At 38.3% G+C, this 27333-nt stretch overlaps 1 protein-coding gene across 1 annotated transcript in view; it reads right to left on the reverse strand.

The window, feature by feature from the left end:
* Positions 1-12566, reverse strand: part of PPP1R9A (protein phosphatase 1 regulatory subunit 9A) — a 316728-nt gene extending 304162 nt beyond the window's left edge. The window contains exons 1-2 of the mRNA XM_073809700.1: positions 12464-12566; positions 9112-10727 (exon numbers count right to left, since the gene is read on the reverse strand). Coding sequence (XP_073665801.1) covers positions 9112-10506 — 1395 coding nt within the window. The 5' untranslated portion in view covers positions 10507-10727; positions 12464-12566. The remainder of the gene's footprint in view (positions 1-9111; positions 10728-12463) is intronic.
* Positions 12567-27333: the final 14767 nt, after the last annotated feature.

Raw genomic sequence — 27333 nt, forward strand, 5'->3', positions numbered from 1 at the left:
TATTTTATACATAAATAAGTTTGTATCTCTAGGAATGGGTTCTTTAAAAAAAATACAATAGTTGATTCATAATGAAAAGTGTGAATTTATGTCTGTTTCTTTCTTACAAAACAACTTTGCACATCCATTTTATCTGAAACAAGTGCTTAGTAAAAAGAACCCATCAATACAGCACTGACTCACAAGTAGACCTTAAAAAACAACCAATAAACCTGTTTTTCTCCCTCCTCTATTGAGGTCGCTTACAGTGAAGGAAAACCCTTCAAAAGCCTGAATAGGCACCTTTCACTTTGAGTACTATTTAAAATCCTTCTATCAAGATTAGACAAATTTTGCAGTATGAATGTACCCTCCACGAAGCTCTATCCTGACATATGTTCTGACAGAAGAGAAGTAAAAAGCAACTTTTGGAGAACAGATCTGAAGTGGAAGAGAGGGAAAGGTCCCCCTCACTGGACCGTGACAGACTCAAGGCACAAAGCCATACAGTTTCTCAGGATCATACCAGTCTAAAAGCATCAAGGGAGAAACACCAAATACCTACTCTCGAAGCCTCTCACCTGGACTCTCCCAGGTCACCATTCTGTTTATCTTTCTGACCCTTGTCAGCTACTATGTGTCCCAACCTAGCCCACTGTATTTCATCTGGCACAGAAAATAATGTGGAAGATTAGCTTTCCCCAGAACAAAACTCATTCATTATCTGACTTAAAAAAAGAGAGAAAGAGGATAACATGTCTGTGAGCCGATGCATTTAAAACCACTTTTCTTCACACATAAATATACATGGAATAGTTTTGACTGTACAAACTCTTTTTTTAGTCCCTCTGAAATATATTAAATAAGCAACAAGACTTTGGTCCTCCTAAAATATAAAATTTCCAAATATCTTTATATACTCTGCCTATTTCATTGTCCTTTTTGTAAGGATAGGGGCCTGAGAAAGAGAGAGCAAGTTTGGCTAAAAAACTGGGAATCGTGCAAAAGGTTATCAATGTCTCAATCATGTTGAACAGTGCTGTGAAGCTATTTCCAGAACAACAGTGAGTGAAGCAATTAATATGTCAGCAACTATATTACAAAACATTTCTTTCTTTATTCGTAGGTTCCTCAGCAAGGTATTTCAATATATAGTTCAAGCCACACTTTCAAAAGTCGAGTTGCTCTAAAAGGCACTTTATCAAAATGTACTCCATTGGATTTAACCTTTTAATCATCTTAAAGTTTCTACTATAATCTACAGCATATATAACATTCCCAAGAGCAATTTAATATAACTTCTTCATTTTGAAATTTCAACAAAAGATGTTCAAATTTTTCCCTTTGAAATAACGGCACAAATATTTATGATAATGGTACTGTACAAATATGTTTAAGAGATAATGAAGATAACAAGAGGTTAAAGCTTAGAAGAGGTCTTAGTGATAAATTACAAGTAAGAGAGCCTCAATTACAAATAAGAAAACCAAAGCCTCAAGACGCAGGTTTGTCCAAGTTTACAGAATATCAAGAAACTTTTGGTGTTACTTTCATTATCAATTAATATTTAACAGTGATGTATATAATATACTTTAGTTGACAATGTGCAATAAATTAAATAAGTGCCTGCCCAAAATGACTTATCTCATACACGGTTATATTATAGATAATAGCAAGTATGGCATATAAAATCTATATTGAAGTACTGAAGGAGGAGGAGAATTTTTAAAATAAAGAGTGAAGTCTGTCCATGAACAATTCCAATCAACATAAAAGAATAATGAAAGCAAGAACATAAGAGCAGTAGGATGGAAATAAGCATCAGGTCATTACAAAAGGGCAAGGGTCTCCGCATGCTAGAAAAGACCAATGTAAAGATGAAAATTGGCATTAGCGCTTTTGTGCCTTTAAAGATACACTATGCTGAAGCAATCACTTAGCTTCATCAACAGCAATTTCAGATTATGTGAAGAAAAGTGCAGTGTCCCAAGGTAGGGAGTGATTCTAACCATCCTCTTTGCCCCGTACACTAGTCTTCTTCAGTTAACAAATATGCTCATCCCTTTCTGGATCCTGCTGTTACTTCAGCTTCCTGTCTTCTTTCTCTCCATGAACTGCATTAACAGGCAGGCAGCATTTGTTGTCCCCACATTGCCACTTCATCTTAAGACCATGTCACCATCCCAAAATTCCTTTATCCTTGCTCTCTAGACCTTCCTAAGGTCTGCTGCCCTCATGGTATCTTAAATTTTAACATATCTCACGCCATACTCATTGCGTCTCCTACACTCCCTTTAAAAAGCATGCCCCGGATCCCATTTATATGAACTGTCCAGAAAAGGCAAATCCACAGAGACAGAAACTAGATTAGTGTTTGCCAGAAGACGTGGGAAGAAGGGGAATTAGGAGTGACTGCTAACAGGCACAGGGTTTCTTTCTAGGGTGATGGAAATATTCTAGAATTAGATAATAGTGCTGGTTGCACAACATAGTGAATATACTGAAAACTGCTGAATTGTACACTTGAAGATGGTGAATTTTATGTTATTTGAATTTTATCTTAATAGAAAATTGCAAATTAAAAACATGAAAATAAGTAAATATAAGAGCGCGCACGCACACGCACACATACACAACATGTCCCTCCTTCTAACTTTCCTTTTGCCTTGAAAAATAATAAACTCCCCATAAGTGGAATTATTCAAGCAGAAGCTGAATGATCATCTGTCAGCAATGTGCTATTGAAGGGCTAACTGAAGTGATTGGGGCAATTACACTAGATTACCCTTAAGCATTTCTCATCTTTAGTTTCTATGTCACAAACCAAGAGGAAGAGATTAGAACCAGGGAAATTTTCTTAAGTGACCAGAAAGAAAAAATATGAAGCATTACTTGAAAAGTATTCTCCTATTCAAAATGAAAACTGTAGAATATAATGAAGCAAAAGAACAAAAATGAAATAGATCCAAAAAGAGCATAGGAAATTAAGAAAAAATAGTAAATAAATTAGATAACAGCACAAAAATCAATAAATGATATTCAGAGTTTAACATAACAATATTTGTTTTGTTTATACAGAATTTATCCTGTATCTAACTGTATTTTTCTATAGAAATTCTGAAGCCTTTTTCTTTTTGAGTGGTGAAGAAGATGTTAGAAAAAAATCTAATGCAGACGAGATTTAAATCAAATTACTGCTGACTGGCATGTGACTGGATTAATAAAGTAAACAATGCATGGATCACATAATAGAAAGTTATTTTCCCCCAAATTCAGCCTCTTGTCTTTAAAGTCCATTACCCCAACACTAGCATCCTTTGTGAGGAAATTTAGAGGGGAATAAAAAATATTGTTGATGACACAAAAAGCAAGAAACTTTAAATCTTTCTACTACAAATAAATGCCGGCAAACATCTATAATAGTCTGCTGTAGAAAAGAATCTCTTTTAAATACTAAATGACCAATGTTCAGTGAAAAAAAAAAAGAGGTAGACCCACGCGGTATTCATTCAATAACTATTCATTATTTGATTTTACACAGTACATTAAAATATTTGACTTATTTACCTGGTTATAAACCATCAAATTTTAAAAGGAAGTTCAATTTAAATGTTATCCAAATAAAAGCAAGCTATATAAGATGATGATGCTTATACTCTCTCTAGAAGTTTTTAAATTTAGGCTTCCAAAAGGATGAGAGAAATGGAATTTCTGAGTCTATCAAGAACTTCCTACTCCTGTCCTTTTATAATTAAAAACTTGGACCACTGCGCTTCCCTGGTGGCGCAGTGGATAAGAATCTGCCTGCTAATACAGGGGACACAGGTTCAATCCCTGGTCCGGGAAGATCCCACGTGCCGCGGATCAACTAAGCCCATGCGCCACCACTACTGAGCCTGCGCTCTAGAGCTCACAAGCCACAATTACTGAAGCCCACGCACCTAGAGCCCGTGCTCCACAACAAGAGAAGCCACTGCAATGAGAGGCCCACGCACCGCAACGAAGAGTAGTCCCTGCTTGCCACAACTGGAGAAAAGCCCGCGCAGCAAGGAAGACCCAATGCAGCCAAAAATAAATAAATAAATAAATAATTAAAAAAAAAAAAAAAAAACCACTTAGACCACACAAAGAGTCCAAGATATGACTTTTTAATGACCCAAACTCCTTATGAATTTAGGGCTCATAATCCACTTTGGTATCCAGAAACAGAGTGCTTCATGCACTTCACAAATTTACACCTGTTTCATCTTCAAAGAATATGATCCCATACAACCAGCTACAGCAGACCCATCTGTAAAGCAAATCTGTTAAGTGAGCTTCCCCAACATTTCGTTACAAGCCCCTTTCAGAAGCCAGAAGATTATACTTCAAAATCATACTGCAAATAGTGACCAGCAGCATCAGCACCAACTTGAGAGCTTGTTAGAAATGCAAAATCTCACCCCGGACCTACTGTTTGAGAGTTTGCTATATTCCTTGAGAATATTAAATTCTGTTATAAAGGTCAAGAAAACAAATGGAATGGATGAAACTCTAAGAAGTGATAATCACTGATGGTAAGTGAGCTAATACTCAGAGACTCAGTTAAGTATAGATAATGAGAGCTTGTAAGGCCAAGACAAAAGTTACAAGATATTGTTAAAAATAGGTAAGTTAGTAACCTGTAAGACATTCCAAAGTAGGAAATATTGTGGAACAAACAAGAGATTTACTTGTAGATAGAAAGGGGTGGAAAGACCAAGTCATTACCATACCATCTCTGCTCTGACAGGTATGCCATCTCCATATCGGCCACCCAGTATGATCCTATTCTGGGACCCACAGGTGCTCTAACCAAGAAATGCAAACAACGCCCATGGCTCATCAGCAGGCAAACTGGCAAAGCTACAGCTGTATCTAAGTGTACTTGTCCCCACTCTCTTCCATACAGCAAGTATGTATCCCAGGAAGTACGATGCCAAGGGCATCATGAGTCTGTGGAGTTCTTGCTCAAATATCAACTCTAGTCCTCATAACCACACCATCAATGGCAAAGGCTGATACAAAAGAGAGAGGGACAGGACACATGAATTTTGTGTACCCAGGACTCAGGTAGTGTGGTCCTTCCTTCCAATCTCTTTTGCACCTTAAGTGTGTTAATTTACCCCTCACTGCTTTCCTCTTGCTTCTGGCTGTGTGCTTTAAACTAATTTGATAAATCGTGTGATTCAAGCATTTAAATTTGGTTGCTGAGCCTATCTATTCCATACCTCCAGGATAGCTGGGAGTGTACCTGGAGGCTAACCACTGCATCAAGGTAATTTCCTACAAAACAACTACTGAATAAGAAATATGCATTTTAAAAGGTCCCCAGGTGATTGATATGCAAATTCAAGTTTAGAAGCACTGAGCAGGACTGTTAGAAAGAGAACGCTGCACAAAGACAGAAATTTGGATTTCAGAACTACGCTCAGAACACCATCCTGAATAAAAGGCCTCGTGTACCCCCTGACAATAACTCAGAGCCCCAAAAGAGGGAGAGAATGCTAAGAAACCCATTTTCAACAACTATCATGTAAGTCTCAGAGAAGCATTGCTGCCCTTGATGACTCTCCTTTGAACACCAGCTCTGTAAAGCTCGAGGCAACTTGAGAAAACACACAGAAGAGTATAGCATTATGTATCCCAACATTAACCCAGCAATTTCATTTTGCTGGGAATTAGGAAAATAACCTTTTTCAGATATGCTATGTTTCAAGAACACCAATCCAAAGGACATAAGGCTACCAAAAACAGAAAAAGAGTCATGACTTCCTTAACAAGATTGCAGTGATGATCTTAGAAAGATCATCCAAGAACAGAGTTGAGCAGAATGACCTAAGAAGTGACCTTAATGGGCTGTACACCTCCCACCGACCACCGGTTCCTGACTTGATCAGCTCCAGTCATTTTATGTATTTATTACATTTGCATTGTTCCTGACACATAGTAAGGGCTCAATAAATGTTCTGAATTAATAGAAAAAATAATTTTAAATGTCACCCTTTCTATCTTTGATTTATCTAAGACAAATTTAATTCAATTCCTTGGTTCTGAGAAATTCCTGAGAATGAAGGTATAATTCCACATCTCAAATTAGCATCTTCCTAACACTCCCTCATTCCATATCTCGAAGTTGGATTTTACATTTTCTATTATTAATTCCATTCTAACTTTCCATGACACTATGAAACACATTAACCTATCCATTAAGAAACAATCTGACCATTTCTAAAAGTCACCAAAAATTATACATAAGGGATATACTACACAGGAAAGATCAGCTATTATTTTGATATTTTTCTAGGTTCAGATTTAAGACATCTTAGGGAAATATCTATTTAAAACATCCATAGAAGAACTGAAATAGAAACTGAGGACATTGTTTCACACACACAAGATCTAAGACAAAAGACCAAAAGTGTTGAGAATGTTTACTCTAGTGAAGAATAAGATGAGACTATCGGGAAAAGAATGTAAAAGTTCTAAAAATCATTTCTGTAAGGAATATGCTCCCTATTACTTCTAAAATAGGGAATGTGTTTAAGTTTCAAAGGAAAAGATTTAAGTTGGAAATCATAACTTCCATTCCATAAATATATATTTATAAAAAGAATAAGGAAACACACATAGGGAATGGCTGAGTGTATTCCCTTCCAAATGATCTACCAAATCCTGTTCACTCCATGCATTTAGTATAGCCAAGAACAGTTAAAGTACTCATAGGACATTAGACACTTCAGCACAGGTTTTCACACTGTGTTTCATGGGTTTTAAATACCATGTGTTTAAGAACTGAATCTACAAGCTCACAGAGGAAAGAGGGAACCTTATAGATTTTTGTGTCCTCTGCAGCTAACAGCATGAGAATAGACACATGATAAGCCTTCAATAAACACTTACTGAATTTAATTATTACCACTCTCTGAGGCAAAAATCTTAACTGGAGAATAATCTGAACACTACCATCATCACCAGTAGAAAAGTAGCACTCAAAATTTCCACTTACATGTTAAACAATGGGAACAAGAAAGAGTAATTGTCTTATTCATCACAAAGGGCTAAGAATGAATCTTCTGTTTGCAAACTTAATCCACTCCAACTAGTACTGTTAACTGCCCACTAAAACGCAGCACATTAGCTTTCACAAATCTGATGCTTGATCCATATTCTTAATGAAATGTGTTGAACTTAAATGTACGTAATCTAGTTCATTCCTTGTTACGTGAAATACACAGTCTATTACGTGAAAATTCAGAGGCAAAATGCTTATTGTTATAAATGGCAGAAAAAAAAATCACTTCAATTTCAAAGTATCACACCCAAAACCTGGTTTGTTCACAAAAGAGCATCCAAATTTCAATGATAAATCCTTTAAAATCCATTAAACCTATTACTATGCAGTTACATATTGTGCAGCATAGGACCCAAATACAAGGCTGGTGCCCCATTTGGTTGCCAAATTTTCATAAACTGCTATCCCCCATTAGGGACTCAGCCACTGGTTTTAACAAACTCCCTGAAGAGTTCATTTCAGTTATTCCTGCCTTGCTCAATGCATAACAATTTAATCTTATTGCTTTCTTCCTCAGGAGTAAAAAGATGATGTTCCAAGGGGAGCACCTGCAAAGCGGATGTAAAAGATGAAATTTAGAAGCTGGCTGGATAGGCCTGAGGGAAAGGCAACTCTAAAGAGAGTACCTACCATTGGGGGGTAGGGGAGAGAATGACAAAGGAAGGTGGGAAAGGGCAGCGGAAGAAACTTAGCTTACTTAGAAACTAGATTCACAACTCCAGTAGTTATTTCAAACATAGTTTAACTTGACATGGCCCATTCTGACCCAGAACTTTTGCTTTACACTATGAAAGAAAAGTTTGCCTGCTAACACCAGTAAATAATTTCATAGATTATTAGTTTATTTCATACTTACAGAAAGGTCATATTTATCTTTGCTAGGTAAATTATGTATCTTAAAGCCTTATATGAAAGTTTCATAAGATGGAAATAACAATAGACAGTGACTTTAGATTTTGAGGAGAAAATTTAAGAAGATACCAGATCTAATTCCAAATCTATCATATATACACACTGTGTAAGCTAAAAGCCCCTAGAAAGTGGTTTCAAACTACATATTCTGCCACGACAACCCCCCAGATTCCCCTAGGAGGGCATGCCAGCATCTTGGGGCTGAGCCGATGGACAAGTACACTTTGAAAAAGCACTCCAGGAGATTCTGATACTCAACCAAACACCTCCTGTCCCACTGCCATTATCAGCTAATAATGTTTCACCACCCGCTGCGGATGTACTTTGTGCTATTCTTCTATTCCAAATGTTAACTAAGTGAAGTCATTAGAATAGAGCGCCTGAATTCAATTGGCATTTATCCAGATTTTAAGAGGTAAAAATAAATCCATGAATGGCAAATCAATTTAACATCTTTTCACACAATTTCATTTTAAAGCCATATAACAAATTCTGAACTCAAAGCTATTTAGAGTCATAGCTTTCCAATTAAAGTATTTAAGTCCGCTAACGTATTTCCACGAATCCAACATTCACTACCAAGTAGCAATACAAAAAAAAAGTTCCAACATTCCTCACAATCCACTTACACTTAAGTAAGGGATAACTCGGATTTTTTAAGCAAGTAAATAAAGAATATTATTTCAAGGTTATCATAACTCTCCCTTTGTACATTATACCTCATATCCTACAGTGTTTCGATTCAGATAATTTTATTATTCATGGGTAATTTCAAGTAAAACTAGTTAAAGAAGTAATTCTATTTCAAACTAACACTCCTGGTTTTCAGTGTTCATATTATTCATACACCCATCCATTGGAATGTCTCTCAAAATCCCCAAACTTCTTCAACTTCAGTATTACTCAGTACTGGTTTATACAACTATAAAGCACATCAGGAAATAATATCTCTCAAACTCCAAACTTTTAAAATCACCTGACAACGTGTGTATATCAACAACCTTGAATTCTTTATAGCTGTCAAAGCTAGTCTACATACAGTCAGGCCCAAATACTAAAAAACAAACAAACAAACAAACAAAAAACTTAGAAAAAACTTCAAAAACAAACTGAGAAAACATACTTACCTTAATTGGAGCACTACTAAACTTAATTTTCCTATTTGCCGGGATGTCTTCTTCTTCTGGCAATCCAACGATTTCTGAGTATTCCATATCAGGTTGATAGTAATTGTTTTCATCACTATCTTCCTGCTCATCCTGTTCAGTGCCTGTTTCTCCCCAGTCTGAATTATACCTGGATCTCACCCTATATATATTATAGTCACTGTGCATGTAAACATGGGAGCTCCCAAAATTATTTGAATCTTCGAATACTTCCTTTCCACAACTGAATCTAGATGCATCAGCAGAGGTAAAATCACCACCTGCAAGTTCTTTCTTCTGTTGCATTGCTGCCTCACTCCCAACCAAATGAGCTTCTGCGTCTTCTGAAGGTTCGTTTTGTGGTGAAGGGATTTCAGGCTCTGTAACTGCCTTGTTTTCAGCACAAGGTCCTTCAGGAATGTCTCTGTCAATTCTGTCAGGAGTCTCTTGGTTAGATGTGGAGTCCTCGGCTTCCTTGCTCTGCTGTGCCTCTTCACTGGGCACTGAAGCTAGAGAGGTACTTTTCGAAGCCACTTCTAGTACTGGAGTTGTATTACTCTTCTGAGCATCCTCTGCATCGTCACTGTGTTTGCTTGGAGGAGACCAAGAATTAGAATCCTTAAGGTGCCCAAAGGTGTCAAGATTTGTAACAGTAACCGACGGTAAATTCAGGGGATAATGCCCAGTCACTGAGTATGCACTGTTCTCAGCCTTCTCAGAAATGATGGCATTGGGGGAATCGGTGTTCTCCAATACTGCACTCAGTTGACTCACAGTTGGGGAGACAGCCTCCGTCCGGGAGCTAAGGCTGTCCAAGGAATCAGTACTGCCTCTGTTGGACTTAGAACCACCCCATTCGTCCTGAGGTTCACTCCCTCCAGTTTTCTCCTTCTTTGGGGAATAGCGGTTGTTCTGTCCTGATTCATGCACACTTCTCTCAAACATCTTGCGAGTTTCTGTGAACTTAGAATATGAAGGGCCATCGTACATTGTGTCAAATCTACTAATTCGTTCTGAAACAGAGGACTCCAACTTAACAACTGAGCCATCTGTTTTTTCCAGAAATTCTTTGGGCTTCATTCGCCTCTGAGGGGATGAAGATCCACCTTTCCCCCTTGTTTTGGCAATGACTGCAGCATTCTCACTGGGTTCCATACCCATCTGCATAAATAGATTTTTAATTCTGTTGACATTGGAGCCATATTTCCTTCCCCTGCTCTGCTGGGATCCCTCACCTTCTTTTGTTTTTTGTTCCCCATCTGACTTGGGTTTGTCAAAGGTACTTTTCAGTGCCTGGAACTCAGTTCTATATGCATTCCTGTGAGGAGAGGCACTTCTGAGAGTGGTACGTTCACCTGAAGACTCGGTTTTCAACATTTTTACTTCAGGGGTGAAAAGCCAGTGTTCATAATGATCAGGAAAAAAAAAACAAAAAAAACCACAAAACACCTCTCTTCTCTAATCACCAGTATCTGGTCAAGAAAAAGTACCTCTCAAATGGCATACTGTGTCAGTGATCCTCCCAACAGGTGTATTAGGAAATTATGCAGTCAAGAGTTACACAAAATGGCTTTTTCAAAGCAAGACTAGAGGTTCATCTGTAATAGAAAAGAACGAATTTCTGAATTCATTTACTTATTTGAATTTACGGTCAGTCAACTATTATACATTTTTTTTTCCAAAGTGGCTTGGCCACATGTCAAATAAGAAGAAATTACATATTGAAATGGGAATTTCAAAGCCAAGAATTTAAAAGTTATAACTCTGATTGGTCTTTGGTAACAAAACTGTTTCAAACATAACTTGAGATCCCTACCAAAATCACACACATACACACATACAAGTGACACATAAGTACACTTCAAAGCAATACTTTAGCCCAAGTTTTGGTTGGTTTTGTGAATGACCTTAAAAGAAACCAGCAGTTCCTAGATCTTTAAGAAATCATCAAACTGTCCAGAAAAATGAAATTCACTTGAGATTCTCCACATCAGGTAGAACTTATTCTTTCTATACAAGCACAATTGAAAGTTCAGAATCTGTTTACAAACTCCAAAACGTGTCTACAGAGGCTTATTTCATTCTTTCTGGTCCAATATTCTCATCTACAGCATCCCCAAAACAACACTAGTGCAATTTCAGACCAAAACAAACAGAAGAAAGTTCTTAAATGGCAGTAAGTTTCACTCTAAGTTCAGAACCACATCAAATATTTGGAAGTTTCCTAAGAGTGAACATTACTAATTATAGAGTGGGATACAGGATATCATGGGAATAAATGTATGAGAACGTGAGGATCAGAAAATAAAGGACCATGAAACCTCTTTTCATAGCCCTGATTTGTTTATTACACTTGCCTCTAACTTACTACAAGCTCAGAATACAACGCAATACGTGCTGGCTGGTCTCCTCTAGCCCACAGCTGTATTTCACATCAATATGCCAGCAAGCAAATACTTCAAGATCCGCTGAGGAGCAGATGTTGTAGTTCTAAAGATTTTTCATTTTGTTTTTGTTTTGTTTTTTAATATTAGGCGGAGCCCTATCACCCTCACGCACCATCAGACGAGGAAGCACACACTTTCACTTAAACCGTCTCCAGACTCGGCTCCTGGCCCAGCACGCATGCATGGCCCATGCAGACAAACAAGAAAGGCTTCAGAGTGTGGTGCCTGTTTTTTTTGTCAAGCTTCGACAATCTCCTTCTACCCTGACATTTGTTTAAGCCATACACACCCTCCCCTCCCCCCCAACAACCCCCCCAACTCCCTCCCCCGCCAATTCGAACCCGAAGGGGCGGGGGGCGGGGGCGCTGGGGCCGCCGGGGTATTCAAAACCTGCCCTCACAAAAGACAAACATAAATAACACCAACTTGAGAGACAGCCGATTCCCGAGCCTGGTTCGGGATGCAATCCCTCGGCCCCGGGCAGGGGCAGGGCCGGGAGAGCAGGTGACGCCAAGCGCTATGGTAGGAGGTCGCTGTCTAGCTTTGTGCCAAGAAGCACCTGAAGTCCTAACACATTGGCTGCGGCTCCCGGCGGCTGCCAGGCGGATCCCAGTGTGGCATGGGGAGAGCCGAGCTCCCCGTCCACATTAAAAAAAGAAGAAGAAAAAAAATTACGGGGTAATACTAATAAATCCCTTTGTTTTTCCTCCCAGTGTGCCAGGAAACAATAGATCCCACCGATACTGCCTCAGATCCTCAACCTAACGCTCCCCAACCGCAGCCCTCCCCCACCCTCAGCCTGCAACTCAGCCTTTGTACATCCCGATTTTTTCCTCCTCATCTCCACCCTCCCCAGCTCCTCGCCCCGCGCACATCCTCCCCCTTACCCGAGCGGGAGCCGCCGCCGGTGGGGAGGGTCGGGCGGCCGCGGCTCCCACCCCCGCCTCCGAGGCGCCCCCCGCCCCACGGTGGCCGCGGCTCGGCTCGGCGCCGGCCCGCTCGCTGCCCCTCCACCCGCTCCTCCCGGCGCAGCGCGATGGGCGGCTGCGGCGGCCGCTTCCACGCGCGCCGCGGCCCCCCACGCGCGCCCGGCCCGCGGCGGGCGGCCCCGGGAGGCGCGCTGCGCTCCCTAACGCCATTGCGGGCGGGCGGCGGCCAGGGCCCCGACGAACTCGCACACTCGGGCCGACCTGGGGAGGGGGGTCCCAGCCCGGGCAGGGGCTTCGCCCACGTGCGGTCGCCCGCGCCGGGCCGTTTGGCTGGCGGCGTAGCGGGGGTGTAACGGGGGAGAGGCCGCGGGGGTGAGGAAGGCCCGGGGTAACAGGTGCCTCACCTCGGCTGATGGGATTAACTCTAGGGCCGCAGAGAGAGGGAGCCCGGCAGCAAAATCCCAAGAGAGGGAGAGAGAGGGAGCCTCTGGCGGCCAACGGAGGGCGAAAAGCACCGGCCCGAGGCGAGGCCGCCCCACCCCCTCGGCCGTGGGCGAGGGGCCCCTCGGGCCTGGGGCAAATCCTGCCCTTCAGCTCGGGTCCTGGTTTCGCGAGAACTGGGTTCTTGGGCTGTCTGTTGCTGGGGCCCCACGAAGTCTGCCGTTAACTCCGTGACCCCAGGGCATCCAAAACCCTGGGCCACGCTCCTGGCAGGGAAGGCCGGCACCTAGGCCCAGATCCAGAGTGGCCTCCACTCCTCCGCTTAGGCCACTTGTACTTCGCCTAATACCCACCTTAACCTTCCGCTGCTAAAAGGAAAGAGGTGAGGAAATCTTCTGACTTTCTTATCAGGAAAGAGCTTTTCAGACTCCCCTTTTATAAATGCTCAGTTACCCCCTCCTTTCCCCATCAAAAATTTCGGAAGTGTTACAGCCTTACTGCAAAATATAAAACCAATCATAACCGTCAATATAGACCTTTAAACCAACTCTCAAAAAAACTGTGGAGTAGAAACTTTTAAGGATAATTTTTCAAGAAGGTAAAAATATACTCTAACAGAAATGTAAAATGAAGTTGTGTCAAAAATGTTATTTGACTCATCAGTTAGGGAGGGAACACCAAAATATTGCAACCCATCCAAATGAGAATGTGAAGAGCAAAGCTTTATGGAAAATCAGAAAAGAGGCAAAACTGGTTAATAAGGCACTAAAATGTAATATTTTGAATTATCTCCTATACAGGGCAGTGATAACTGTATCTCTAAGGAACAAAATAATTTTGCATATGTATAGATGAGAACCATTTACAGTATCGTTAAGTTTCTAGGGCTTATAGAGTCGTAAAAAGTCAAAGGCAGGCAAAGGTGCAAACTACTGTAGAACCATGAAACTCCAGAGTCCTTTAGATAACATCCAGCATTCCACTGAAAGGACACTAAATAATCTTTTGCCCATTTCAAAGTCTTACAGGAGTTTTTCCAACAGAGCTATTGTTATCTACATTTTACAGATGGGAAAACTGAGGTTTAGGTTTTGTAACTTACCTACAGCTTTATCGCTAGTAAATGATTATGGTTGCATACGAACTCCGGCAAGTCTATACACAGAATTTATACTCTGGAAGCAAAACCTTTTCTTGCTTAATTTCAAAAGAGCTTTGTAGCGGCTCAATTCTATGTATCTCTTACTTTGAACAGTGGAATTTTTTCTTCAAGCCTCACCAAATTCTGGGTGCTTTCCCAAGAAATTGGTATTCCCTGTCTACGACGTGGATGTCACTTCTATGAGCATAAACAGATGTAACAGGCAATGTGAGGGGGCTTGTGGTTCCAGTCTCCACTTTTGGAAAGAACATTTGTGTTGTCTGGGGTAATTAGGTGGAAAAGTTCCTGTCATTTATTTGCAGTATGGAAACCATGTTTTTTAGGAGAATAACCTAAATAAATGCAGGAACCTAATCACTACAGTTCTATCTGTAGAAGAGGGGGCAGAGTTGGCAACAAAACCAGTCTTACACCTCTTTACAAAAAGATGATTCATACAGAAAAGCAGCCTAAAGAATTTGGTTGGTTTAGGTTTCACTTTTTTTTTATTGTGAACCTTCTGGAAAAATTCATACTGAAGGGATGAATGACAGGGTTTTTTTTTTAACTATTTTTTTAATTTATTTAATTTATTTTATTTTTGGCTGCATTGGGTCCTCATTGCTGCCCGCGGGCTTTCTCTAGTTGCCGTGAGCGGGGGCAACTCTTGGTTTTGGCGCACGGGCTTCTCATTGCGGTGGCTTCTCTTGTTGCAGAGCACGGGCTCTAGGCACGCGGGCTTCAGTAGTTGTGGCACGCAGGCTTAGTAGTTGTGGCTCGCGGGCTCTAGAGTGCAGGCTCAGTAGTTGAGGCACACGGGCTTAGTTGCTCTGTGGCATGTGGGATCTTCCCAGTCCAGGGCTCGAACCCATGTCCCCTGCATTGGCAGGCGGATTCTTAACCACTGTGTCACCAGGGAAGTCCAATGACAGAGTTTTAAAAACATAATTTTTCATAATTTCAGATTCCTGGATTGTCCATAACCTACCTTCCATTTCTAACACTTACCTGAGTGTTTGAAGGGACTGCTAGACCAGTAGTAATTAACCCAATACATGTGCTTATTTAACTTTAACTCAAATACAATTTAAAATTAAGTTCCTTAGTCCCACTAGCCACATTCAAAAGACTCAGTAGCTACCTACTGAACAGTGTAGATACAGAATATTTTCATCACAGAAATTTCTATTGTCAGTGCTGTCTTAGACAACATTTGCACTTCCATAAATTAGGAAAGGTATTTTAACTTTATAAGGATCAAAACTTAGTTCAATAGATCATTAATGTACTGAGGATAAGAGGTCATAAATTTTGCCTGTTCTAATCGAAAAGGGACTGGGGCAGTGTTAGGTGAAGTTTAGTACTGACATGCAAGGCACCCAAAACGCAATGTATTATATTTGGGAAAGAGGGGGATTTTGATTTTCATATGTGATTTATTTTATAAATCATGTAGAATATTGTGGGCTATTACTCTTATTTCCTTTGTAACCAAGAATGGACCATAAGATTAGTCAATAAAAAGTACAAAATGTATTCTACATTGTTTTAGGGGTTTTCTCAATATATTTTTTTCAGTTTTCATAATGGATATTCTGAGTATCTATTCAAATAATTAAATTATTCATATGTGAAAGTGAAATGTTGGGTGTAGTTGTGAAATTAAGCCTAAATCAAACCCAAATAAAATTTTAAGACTAGAGAAAATTGACTAAGCTGAGCCTGAAAACTGCCTATCACTCCTTGATTTATAGCATGAAAGCACCTGGTTGATTGCATGTTAACAAGTCCATAAAGGGAGAGAAAAAAATAGAACGAACTTGGAGGTCTCTAGAGTAATTTCTTTATGGAATAGGTGAAGTAATGGAAGATCAATTCCTATAGGTAGTTTTACCCATAACTTTAGCTTAAAAGGATATTTTACTCATACTACTGTTTCTGTACCAGTACTAATAAGACAAGTGTGTTGACAGTAATGAGGCACTTGTTTACCAGAAGTTTAGTTATAACTGCTTATTTTACGTTTGTAAATATCAGAGTGCTTTGTCATCTTTAGATGTGAATGTTGATATTCTGGCATCTTAAAGGTCCATCTTTTAAAATAACCATCCCTATTTAAGGGTAAAAAATTAAGTATGTACTTTTTAGTCTTACAATATTTCACACACATTTCATTGTAGAGGTAAAATATACTTCTGTAAAATAGTGATAGAGTCCTCAGGCTTACATTCAGAATGCATCAGAGATATCTATGAACAGTCTGATTTTGTGATGCTGGTTATAAAATTAGCTTAAATGGATTTTGTAATCTAGAAGGTATAATTTTTGCCTAAATAAATTGATAATGATTCAGCATGACTTTCTACCTACATTCATGGCTAGGGCGTGCCATTGAAAATTTATACCATCATTTTGGTTCATTTCGCATTCTACAATACAGCCAGTATCTTGGCTTTTCAGCCTGAAGTAGGTTCATGATAGGTTTGAATATTTACTTTTAGTTGCTACAAATAATAAACTATAGAACTTCTTGGGATTTCTTAAAGTCATTTTTAAGTTATTATTAATACATTAGCTCTACAAATGAACCACAGTAGATTTACACAGCACATTTAGGCCAAGGTGATACATCTTCTCTCTTTTCTCTATTTTTACTTTGTTTGGTTGCCCACACAAAACACAGAAAACCAAGAGTTTTATTGCACCAGACCTGTGTGTGATGTTTTTATTACTGTCGCTGCTTCTCAGGTTGAAACAATACCTGCTATACCAATTCTTTTTGGTTTTCAGTTTTATAGTGGTGCAAATTGCATGTTGAAAAACAAGTGTTAGGTACTTATCTGTCTCTACAGAAACCCATTTTACTTTCAGCAGATTAGCCCCTCTGGCAGAAGGATTCTAGGAGTGGTATACAACCTGCCAATCCTCTACCCACAAGGTGCACCTGAACTCTGGCATCCTTGCAATTGGCAGGTTGTCTACTCTGCTTCGGAATAATTTATTATTTCAAGACTGAAACAAATAAGAGAGACACAGCGACCCTTCACTGAGAGAACAGTTAGCAAAGTGTCAAAATGAGATTCAAATCGAAAACCTTTTCCTGAAATTCATATTCAGTACTTTTTTTACCGTAGAGATGCTAAGCCTAGTTATTGAGCTGTATAATAGCGTAGCTCTCTTTTGCACACAGCTGTTGGGGGAAATAGTTGTCCAAAACAGTCTTAATTGTGAAAATATGGGGGGAAAAAATCAAAGAATAACAAAGGTATCTCAGTAGCTTCTCCATTCCATGGCATTAGCCTTGCTGAATTAATTATTAAAGTAAGTAAGTAAACATCCCTGTTTGTCTCCAATTAAACAGGAGGTTTCTGTGATTTTATTTCCATTTCCAGTCTAGTTCTAGTAATAAAACCTCCTTGAGGAGGTCCATTGCAGTCCCGCTTTACACAAAATTCAAATTATAACACACTGCATTTTAAGAAAGCTCTAGTATTTAATTTGTAGATGTGGTCATCTGCTTTTAGAAATAATAAAAAATTTGCTCTGAAGTTGTTAGTACATTTTCTATAGGTTCCTAGCCATAATCCTGATGTCCAGCATAGAATCTTGTCAATTACCATTAACACAATAGTTTCAAATAAAGTTTGAAAATATAGATGAATGACTTACATGTTTATACACTATTAAACTTTTGAATTGGGTGAATAATGAACAAGAACTTATCCCAATCAGCGAGCAGATCTTGAGCAACCAACCCTCTTGTTCTTGTCCTAGAATGGTTCCCAACGCTGTGATTGTATTTGGAGATGTTGCTGGCTTTAGAGCTAGTTTCTTCTTGATTAAGCCACTACAAAGTTCTTTACTTAACTAGTATCTTTCATTAGATTCTACATGTATATATGGATCACATACTTTCTCAGGGTTTTTTTTTTTTTTGTATTGTTTTTAGAAGAAAAAAGCTTTAAAACTAAAATTATAAGGTGTTAGTTTTCTAAAAATGTATTTATATAAGCTGAAATAAAGCGACCAGTTAGTCTAGAAAATCTTGTGTCTGAATCCTGCTCTTGATTTTTGTTTAGTTGAGCAAAGCACTGTTAAATTCTACATTAATAATTATCTGGCCTACAAGCTAAGTTTTGTTCCTTCATATCACATTACTTTTAAAAGAAAGCCATGGGCACCAACATGGTACATGTCTATGGAAAAAATCAGAATACTACTTATCTCCTTATTGCAGTGTGACAAAACTTGAACAATAATCTAAGCCTCTTCTTTATTTTGTGAATACAGTAACAATAGAGTGAACAGCTGAAAATAGTTTAATACCTAGCTGGGTCCTCAAAGGAAATGGAATTCATATTTATGATTCTGAGAATAGAAACAAACACATTAATGAGAGATGAAATTGAGCTTTATTAATGAAAATTTTAGAAGGGGGTTAAATAGTATAGTTTCAAAAACGAAAACAAGATATTATCTTTGCTAGAAATGTAAATTTGACCTGACGTAGGTTTAAAGGGGAGGAAACTGAATTTTGTGGATTTTTTTAAAATTTTTGCTTTGTTCTAGAAGCTAACAATTTAGTCTGACATTACTTTGTGAAGCCTGAAAACTTTCTTATAATAAATTACATGTATTTGATTACAGTGTGCTATAATATTATTTATGCAAAGTGTACATATTTTGCAAATTCATAAGTTGAGCCCACCTCAAGAGCCTCAGAAAGTAAGCAAGACCAGCAACATAGAACCAAATGATAGACTACCACATGCTCGCCTGAAGGAGAGTTGGCCCAAGGCCAAATGAAGCATTTAGATGCATAGTCGTTTATTATGGGATGTAGTTTTACTTTCTGAAAAGCACATGCACCTTCAAAGGTCTAACACTAGGCATAAAACTGACACTGAGATACCCTCGCATGAGTGCCAACCCAGAAACTTACATATAGGCACATTTTCCAAAATATCTGTACACCATCATCACCTCATTAAAACTGTTTGATCACTTATGTGGGATTTTCGAATCACAAAGTCAATGTATACTATAATGATTTTAATTTTGCTTTAAATGAAATTGTCTCCAGCTATGGAAAATACGACTTCTCTGAAAGATCCTAGCCATATGTTTGGGTATATAAAACCTAAGAAATATAAGGAACAAAGAATTCGTAACTGAGGAATTAATAAAAATACAAAATGTTTCTAATATATTACTATCTTGTAGGTTCTCCATGTAGAAATCAAATACACAATTGATTTTGAAATAGTTATCGGTAGAATTTGACATTATAAAAAGGAAACTGACTTGCATATTACTTAAGTTCAAAAGAAACCAATTATGGTGGCCTATGGAATCGTTATTAAATAAGTTAAGACTCTGTGATTTTCCTTGCTCATAGAAAGTTTGATTTAATTCAAAATATTTCTCTTTGTTAGTATCATATCCACTGACTTCAAACCTTGTGTGAAAATGAGAGTCACCTAGAGTGTTCGATCAGATTCAAATTTCTGGGTTCTACGTCAGCCTTCCTGAATAGGAATCTCTGCGATGGAATCTAGTAAACTCCAAAATGTTCCAAAGGTGATTCTGTTGTACAGCTGGACAGTGGATGGATATTTGGGAAGCACTAACTAGATGTTGTAATGGATACTAGAATCTAGTGAGTTGCTCATGTCTAGCATATACCTGAAGTTCTCACTCCTGAATCACCGTTTGGTGAACCCTGTATAGCAGGGTTGTCATATATGTGGGGAAGCTTCTGAGACCATGAATAGGAAGTATCAGAAACCATGATAGCCCCATCTTCCCTGTTACATTTTTGGTTATGGAGGTCTACTCCTGGCTTTTTGGTTAAGATGATAGTGACAGCCATTGCTTTATAGTTGCTATTCTTATTAGCTCTCTACAATGATCCAAGTAGGCTAGAAAAACTTATAAATGTGGTACTCACATGTCCACGAATTGAAAAGTCTTCTTGAGTTCTTCTGCTCAAAACTTTCCTGTAACTTCAAGACTATCCAGAAAAATACTCTCTTAGAATGTACTTAAATTTGACAGTACAGTGATATGATAGCTACCTTTGTTGAGATTTCAGAAATTTCTCGACCAACTGGTGGATACTTCTCAGAGCCACTGAAATTCTAATTCCACCAGAAAATGGAGAAGTTTTGGGGGCAGCCAAATATCGAGCATGTTGTTAAAAGATCATTTTCCAAAAAGGCGAAATCATGACTCCCATACAGATTTAAAAATGAAAATGTGTTAATGATTTTATTTAATTCATTAATAACAAAACTAATAAGATATTACAACCAGTTCAAGGGAGATTATTTTTTAGACACATATTTATAGATCAGAAATATTGAAATTAATGTCTAAATGAAAGTAAAACTGGCCTCTTCCTCAGTTGGGGAGGGAAGGCGAGTAAACCTCCACCTGTCAGAATTTATTGGTCTATAGAGAGGAATTATTTTGCTTTGCTATCAGCTGTCTACACATAGGGAGCTGTTCAAAGATGAAGGAAGACCAGAATCAGATAGCTGAAAGAACGTGATCTAAACAATGCACAGCTTTCCTTGAAGCATAATGTCCTTCTCACAATGCCAGACATCAGGACCTCCACAAGGGTTCTCTTCTTTATTTCCAAACACTTACGTTAACAGTCTTTGACTATAAACAGGAATGTTCATACCAGCATTATTAATAATAGTTCAAATGGGAAAGCAACAAAAATATCCATCAAATGCTGAATAAATAAAGTGTAATGTACCAATACAGTGTAATATATTTGGCAATGAAAAGAAATGAAGTAGTGATACATGCTACAAAATGGATAAAGCTTGAAAACATAGTAAATGAAAGAGGTTAATCACAAAAGGCCACATATTGTATGATTCCATTTACACAAAATGTCCAGAATACGCAAATCCATAGAGATAGAAAGTAGACTGATGCTTACTTAAGGCTGGGACTGGGGGGTTGATGCTGGGGAGTGACAGCTGATGGGTGTGGAGTATCTTTTTGAAGAACAGGAAAATGTTTTAGAGTTATATGGTGGTAGTGGTTGCACAACCCTGTGAATATACCAAAACACACTGAATTGTACACTTTAAAGGGGTCGGCTGTATGACATGTGAATTATCTCAATAAAGCTGTAAAGAAAAAAAAGACAACTTTGACTAATCTATAAAGAAGTCCACAGCCCCATAACCGGTTGCCTAGTCAAGTATGATTCTCATATTTTAAATCAAGTTAACTTCATTCATTAACCTGTAGTCTGTCACTGAATGGTCCTATATATACAGACCAATGGAACAAAATAGAGAACACAGAAATAAACCCTTACATATATGGCCAAATGATCGTCAACAAAGGTGCCAAAGATATACAATGTGGAAAGGCTAGTCTCTTGAACAAATGGTGCTGGAAAAACAGAATATAAAGCTGCAAAAGAATTAACTTGGACCCTTATGTTACACCATATATAAAAATTAACTCACAATGGGTTAAAGACATGAAAATAAGACCCAAATCTATAAAACCCCTAGAAGAACACATAGGAAGAGCTTCATGATGTTGGATTTGGCAGTGATTTCTTGAATACGACACTAAAAGCACAGGCAACAAAAGCAAAAGTAGACAAATGGGACAATATTAACTTAAAATGTCTGTGGAGCAAAGGAAACAATCAATGGAGTGAGAAAACCTACGGTATGGGAGAAAATACTTGCAAACCATATATCTGATAAGAGGTGAATATCCAGAATACATAAGGAACTCCTACAACTAAAAAAAGAAAAAAGTCCTATTTAAAAATGAGCGAAGAACTTGAGTAGACATACCTCCAAAGAAGATACACAAATGGCCAATATATGGCCAAAAAGTATATGAAAAGATGCTCAATATCAGTAATCATCAGAGAAATGCACAATGAGATATTACCTCACACCCATTAGAAGGGACACTATCAAAAAAACCAAAAAAAAAAAAAAACCCACAAGAAAATAACGATTATTAGTGAGAATGTAGAGAAATTGAAACTCTCGTGCACTGTTGGTGGGACTATAAAATGGTACAGCTGGTATTGAAAACAGTATGGCGTTTCCTCACACATTTAAACATAGAATTACTATACCCAGTAATCCCACTTCTGGGTATTTACCCAAAAGAGTTGAAAATCAGATCTTGAAGAGTTATTTGCACATCCACATTCACTGCAACATTATTCACAATAGCCAAGATTTGGAAGCAACCTAAATGTCCATCAGCAGAAGAATGAACAAAGAAAATGTAGTATATGCATACAATGGAATATTGTTCAGTCTTTAAAAATGAAGAAAAACATGTCATATGCTACAACATAGATGAAGCTAGTCACCAAAAGACAAATACATCATATTTCCACTTATATGAAATATCTAAAACAGATTCTTAGAAACAGAAAATAGAATGCTGATTGCCAGGGGCAGGGGGAGGAGGGGGAAAAAGAGAAGTTGTTCAATAGATACGGAGTTTCAGTTTTGCAAGTTGAAAAAGTTCTAGAGATCTGTTGCACAATGTGTATACAGTTAATGCTACTATCTTAACTACTGTACACTTTTGAAAAGTCAGTAGCAAGTTTTATGTTATGTGTTTTTGACCACAATAGAAAAAAGTGTTTTTCATTGCTGCAAGGTGAACCTATAACACAGAAAATCAATTTTACATGTATAATAATCCCTGGAGAATCATCGAAATTAAGGTGAATTGGCAGGAGAAGGTAATTCATACACAAGTGTACTTTCCCGGTTTCACATTTTTGACTTCACAGATGCCTCGGAAGGTATGAAAATTGCTTCCGGTCTTCCCTGGTGGCGCAGTGGTTGAGAGTCTGCCTGCCGATGCAGGGGACGCAGGTTTGTGCCCCGGTCTGGGAGGATCCCACGTGCCGCGGAGCGGCTGGGCGCGTGAGCCATGGCCGCTGAGCCTGCGCGTCCGGAGCCTGTGCTCCGCAACGGGAGAGGGCACAGCAGTGAGAGGCCCGCGTACAGAAAAAAAAAAAAAATAAAAGAAAATTGCTTCCTTATTTTTCAGGCACTTTATTACTTAACTGTGTTATAAAATCTAAGTGCCATATACTTTGAAAGTAAATAAATGCTTAAGTTCTTTTAAACCTGACTTTTGTATTTGTAATGGCAGGTCTGACTTCTTTACTGATGTACAACAAAAAGTCAGACAACTGTTTCCTCATGAATCCTGATGCCATTTTGATTCTTCCCATCTGATAAGGAATGATTTTAGCTGTTCCAGACTAACTCAGATTCATCTTTATTCTGATTAATTGGGTGCTGTCAGTTCTCTGGGCCTTCTGCTATGAAGTTAATCCCCTGAACTTGAGCCAGAGAAGACTCCAATTGCTGTTTGAACTCTGGAGTTCCCATATCATTAGGCCTCACCCTTACCCACTTTGAATTCTCTCTCTCTCTCTCTCTCTCTCTCTCTCTCTCTCTCTCTCACACTCATCATTCTCACCAGCCAAGTGGAAACTGTATACCTAGTTAGCCATGAACATCTATAAATAGCAAATACATTTTCATTTCACTTATTCCACGTTAGCCTAAGAAATCAAGTTGAATTTCTTGATTCATTTAAAAAGCAAATTAACAGTACATTTTATTGGTCTAATAAAAAATCAAGCAGCTTGGTTATTGGTCTGAAACTTTATATTTGGTTTCATTAAATGTTTGACAAATTTTAACATATTTATTGTAAATTAGGCTGAAATTCCAAACATGTTAAAACCTTTCCTATTGATTTAGATGTATACTAGTTTATAAAACAAGTGTAAGAAAACCAGTGGTGTGCTGATAAATGTTTAACATCTGGCTCTCCACAGGGATTAGGGAAGCCCTAATTTTCAGTATTTGCCAATTGCCGTGGTATAATGACTCCAACCATGGCCAATTTCAAACTACCAACATACAGTTCCTGAAAATTTAATGGTCAGTTCTCATAGGCCAATAAGACCCAGCTCCAACTCACCACTGAAGAAAACCCACATATTATTAAAAAGAATACATTGACAGGTAATTAGTTACAATAAAATAATTATAGATTTTCTTTAAGAAAATGTTTTACAGTAAGTTTTTGAGCAAAAAATTGTATATACAGTAAAATTTGATCAATATATTATTGCTCAAAGTAAAATATGAGATTAAAAGTGCTTGCTACTATATTTCTATTGTATAAATTCATAAAAGGCATATTTTTTGACAATAGTGAGTTATGTCATTAGCAACAACTTCACATTTATCTAAAAAATACTTTATACTTTTTTCTTCTAAAATACTAAAACACAGGTGGCTGGCATAAGAGAAAAAGATTATCCAGTAAAAGCAAGTCACTGAGAGATTCAAATAGTTAGATTTGAGCCTTAGCTAAATTTTTAATGCTGGTCTGCTCCAAAGGTGTTTCTAATTGTAGGTTTCATTATTATTCAGGTTTGGTGAACCAAGACATCAGGAGATGATTTCTGTTGCAAAGATAGCTTGTTTCTCACAGTTCCCAGGAGGAAGGGCACACCACACCACGCAGGGCCGTGCAGGGAAGTACCACAGTCAGTCAGGAGGCAGAGGGAATGGAAGAAAAAAATTTAAGAGCCTCTGTTGAGTTTTCTATTGGAAGAAACAGGTGAAGCAGGATAAGCGGGTTTATGATTGCCTAGTTTGAATAATTTCAGCAGGCTCTGGGGTGTAAGGGCTGTTTCTAGTCTGGCACATGGCCCTTGGAGGTTTAGGGCTAGGAAACAGTGACCCTGAGTGTGAGAACTCTGTGAGAGCCCAATAAAACGGAGGTTTCAGGGTATGGGCCCCTGATTGGTGGGTTTGCATTTGAAAGGCACTCTCACAGGTGCCTAGGAATTAGCTAGCCTTGGGAGGGGCAGTTCCTCCAGGATCAGCAAGGCCCCAGATGTCAAAGCATCAAAACTACCGAAAATAAAAATGCTTGATTAATACAAACGGAGAAATATACGTAAAATACTTCTATTAATCTTCTAATAATTTTTCCCCTACAGGGGTTATAAGAATTGAGCAATAAGCAATCTAGGACACACTCTTTGGTAGGAGTTTGGAATTAACATATGCTATTTTCCCAAATAAAGACAGATTGATATGCTCTGACAATCAACTAATTGTCAAAGTAGGAAGATTCCTTCTTATAAAAATGAAGGCTGCCGAGGAGGCACATGTTTGGATAGAAAGCCAGACTGCTTCCAACAGAGATGAGCCAAGGGCCTATTTTTAGACAAAGCCAAGATTTTCTTCCAAAAGTAACTCTGTATCTTAGCATATAGATAACTGGATAAAGGAGACCTCAGTGTCCTACTTTATAGAGCGACAGTACGTTGCCATAATTATGTTTGCTTGGGGAATATCTACAGGAGATGATGCATAAAAGAATTTGATAAAGCACCCGTAAAATATCTAATTTTTAAAAATGTAATATTCTAGTAACCTTCCAAGATGCACTAGTTACAAAATACATCCCTAGGGATATTGACTTGATCTCTTATATAGGGTCATTAGATATAAGTTTATCAAATATTGGCAAATATCTGCCCAAAATAATAACTTACATTTCATACTGGTTGCTTAAGCCATTCTTTCTGGGAACGATTTGGGATAATAATTAGTTCATTAACAACAAAAATATTTTATCAGGACCTACAGTACTCACATTCATGTCCCATCAATCAACAATTATTTACTGAACATTTACCATATGGGGGCACTGTGTGAAACACTGGGAACTGTTATCCATAAATTGTACCAAGTTATTCATCAATCTATTAATTAATTAATATTCTTCCTCTGATCTTTGTGATATATATATTATCAACATACAAATTTTAATTTAGCTCTATTTTCTGGGGATTTATGTTTATTGCATAAAGCAAAGTATACCATAAATGAGTATAATAAACACATGTGACCAAATACACAAATATAAATACATATATGTATGTGCACAATTTTAGCTTTGGTTTTCTTGGCCGGTCAGTGCAGTAGCTTCTCAAGTTTAAGGATGGTCAGCAGAAGGGGTGGGAAGCAGCCAAAGGCCAGCCCAGATGGCAAACTGCATCTTGGATTCATCTGTGTAGAGTCTCTAGCCTCTCTGGACCCCATTGTTCCAGTCTGTCAAATGTGGAGGTTGGACTACCTTTGTGACTGACTTCAATGTATTCTGTCATTTACAATTAATTAGGTTCTTTTTGATAACTATGTGTAGCCACCAATATTTAGAGGTAAAGTTGGGCACGACCTGGCTATTAGGTGGGACGTAGTACAATGAAGGAAATCTTAGACAAAATTCCATCACACATGCACACACATTAGCAAGCAGACACAAGCTCTTCTGTAAACTCAGAAAAGTCCCAATTATTTGTTCTGTTCTTTTTGGCACCCAAACAAGCTCTTTGTATGAAAGCTTCATTTGGGGATACTGTACAATATTATAGCAGCAGGATTCAGCTAACCTTCTTTTAGGAGTCAGAGGGCAAAATTTTAAGTTACAGAATTGAATATAGGGCCAGAAAAATATTGTCTAGAGTGCCATTTATTGCACTTCAAACTTTAATGTGCACACAAATCTTGTTCAAGTACAGATCTCGTTAAAAACACAAATCTGGTTTAGTAAGGCTGGAATGGGGCCTGAGATTCTGCATTTGAAACAAAATCCTTCCTTCCTGTTACTGGTGCTGCTAGGCTAGAGCACACTTTGAATATCAAGGATATAGACCATTGATCTTGATAAATCCTAATACCCTGTTCATGCAGGGGCTGGAGGACCTATACAGTCTTCCTAGCCAACCACATATCTTAAAGAGCAATGAAAATTTTCTGACATTTCTTATGCTATTTTAAAACACACCTGATGTTGATAATAGTAAGAATAGCCACCTCTCTGAAGCCTAGAGTATAGAATTGCTTAATCTTTCAAGTAGAAACAACCTACCCCGGGACTGTGCATTGCTTAATCTTTCAAGTAGAAACAACCTACCCCGAGACTGTGCATTCAGGACTAGGATATTTGAACTGTTAACTCACTTCTGTATTACAGTGCCTATGCTGGATCATTTGCAATAAACTAGCCTCTTTCCTGCTCTGAAACTCTAAACCCTATCCTCCACTTTCCCCTTCTCTCTTCTCTGTTTCAAATCTGAAAGTAAGTAAACCTGGGTAACTCCAAGAACAATTAAATGAGAATC

The sequence above is a fragment of the Tursiops truncatus genome, chromosome 9 (genome assembly GCF_011762595.2).
Source record: "Tursiops truncatus isolate mTurTru1 chromosome 9, mTurTru1.mat.Y, whole genome shotgun sequence".
NCBI classification, from domain to species: Eukaryota; Metazoa; Chordata; class Mammalia; order Artiodactyla; family Delphinidae; genus Tursiops; species Tursiops truncatus.